Genomic DNA, 1675 nt, shown 5'->3' with positions numbered 1-1675 from the left:
TATGTAAAATGTTGTAAATATAATATGTTATTAATACTTATATCTGAAGTATTTGAATCCTTTAATTATGTAATAAAGAAAATAATTTTTTTTTAATTACAAGTAACTTTTCAAATATAAAATTACACTAAATGGTATGCCCTTTTATACAAAGAGTAGTTTAATAAATATGTAGGAAGTAATATCAGGACAGATTTTGCATGTAAAAATAACAAAATCGATCTTATTTTTAAGTTACAAAGACTTTATCCTTGCATATATTACATCTGCATATCTTTACATGAGGTATACAAAATAGTTATATTTTAACAAAAGTTCATAAATGTTTGACTGGTTATTTATCTCCATACTTTTACAATCTTTGCCATCTTGTGATAAATATGTGGAGAATAATAACTAAGGTTGTAAACATTATTTGTAAATAAACAGGTGAAATCAGGTAATACTACATTATCTAGCTCAAGGATATTTATATTATACAATTTGTGCAATGTTAACTATAATTAGGGCCATATGACTTGCTTGCCCGAGAGAGAAATTAAACTGGAGCAGGCAAAATCAGTGGTTCCTAGTATAGCACAATTCTTTTTCCTGTGCGCAATGCACTTCTTGCAACTCAGAAAAACATATTTATATGAATACTTATATTAATAATTATTCATATCAATACAATATGTCTGTTCCAGTGAAATTAATTTAAAACCAATGTTACAATTAACTTAATATAAATTTACAAATAATTTGTTACATCTTAAGTAGCGGACTGTTTGTAGTTTTTTGTACTCATTAATTTTTTACCACACATTGCACATATAGCTTTCTTGTACGCACATGATTGGCAATAATGTGACCCCACTTGATGTACTTTTTGCCTACATATCCTACAAGTCTCAAAAGTAGCAGTATACGGATTAAACCTTGCTTTCCCTGCAGAAAGTATTTTATTTTCTCCAACTTTACGCCCTCCACTTTCTACTGTATTTCTTGCACCACTTTTCCAAGGGTCCGGGGTTATGACTTTGCCTAGTTTCTTCTCACATTTTTCACAAACCATTTTTCAGTCACGTTTGCAACTTTAATCCTGAAACAAAAGATAGTAAAATGATTGTGTTACATGCAATTTTCATGTTATAAATATAAAGTAGGGTTACTAGGTTAGAATTGCATTTGCATCAAATCCGTAGTCTAATAACAATTTGTATGATAACTCATTTTTGCATTAAATAAAATAACATATCATTAATTTACCTTTAAAATCTTTCTTCTGCGATAATTATTAGTATTTTACACTAATACGTAGTTTGCATATCATTTGTAATAAAAGCAATAGTTATAGCTGAATAAGATTTAACTATAAGAAATAAATGACAGAAAATACCTAACCTAAACACTTTAGATATATCACAATCAACAGATAAAATGGTATAGGTTACACTTTTAATTGTGCGTCAGCATAAAACAGATGGCGCTCTTCTGATTCTTTTAATATCAATAGAATACATATTATTAATATGAATATGGTATGTATGTATGTATTTATATCTGGTATAGCTATATGTATAGATACATGCTATATTAAAGAACATGAAATAACTAAAACACAGACTTCTAAAAACAAAATGTTAAAGCACTAACGTTTATATATGTACATGTAATATATATTCATGCACTTTTC

The 1675-nt window shown here is 27.6% G+C and overlaps 1 protein-coding gene across 1 annotated transcript; it reads right to left on the bottom strand.

The window, feature by feature from the left end:
• Positions 1–491: 491 nt before the first annotated feature.
• On the bottom strand, positions 492–1469 carry LOC143427495 (cysteine-rich PDZ-binding protein). The gene is made up of 2 exons (XM_076901678.1): positions 1249–1469; positions 492–1081 (listed from the first exon to the last, which is right to left on the bottom strand). The coding sequence occupies exon 2, from the start codon at positions 1052–1054 to the stop codon at positions 752–754; it is 303 nt and encodes a 100-aa protein (XP_076757793.1). The 5' UTR covers positions 1055–1081; positions 1249–1469; the 3' UTR covers positions 492–751.
• Between the last annotated feature and the right edge of the window lie 206 nt (positions 1470–1675).

This window comes from Xylocopa sonorina, chromosome 9 (assembly GCF_050948175.1).
Source record: "Xylocopa sonorina isolate GNS202 chromosome 9, iyXylSono1_principal, whole genome shotgun sequence".
Classification (NCBI taxonomy): Eukaryota; Metazoa; Arthropoda; class Insecta; order Hymenoptera; family Apidae; genus Xylocopa; species Xylocopa sonorina.
The sequence above is the reverse complement of the archived record's forward strand: the minus strand, read 5'-3'. Positions and strand labels throughout refer to the sequence as shown.

What these genes read in the sequence shown, in the direction of transcription:
- LOC143427495 (XM_076901678.1), bottom strand. Translation starts at nt 1,054, where the DNA reads ATGGTTTGTGAAAAATGTGAGAAGAAACTAGGCAAAGTCATAACCCCG.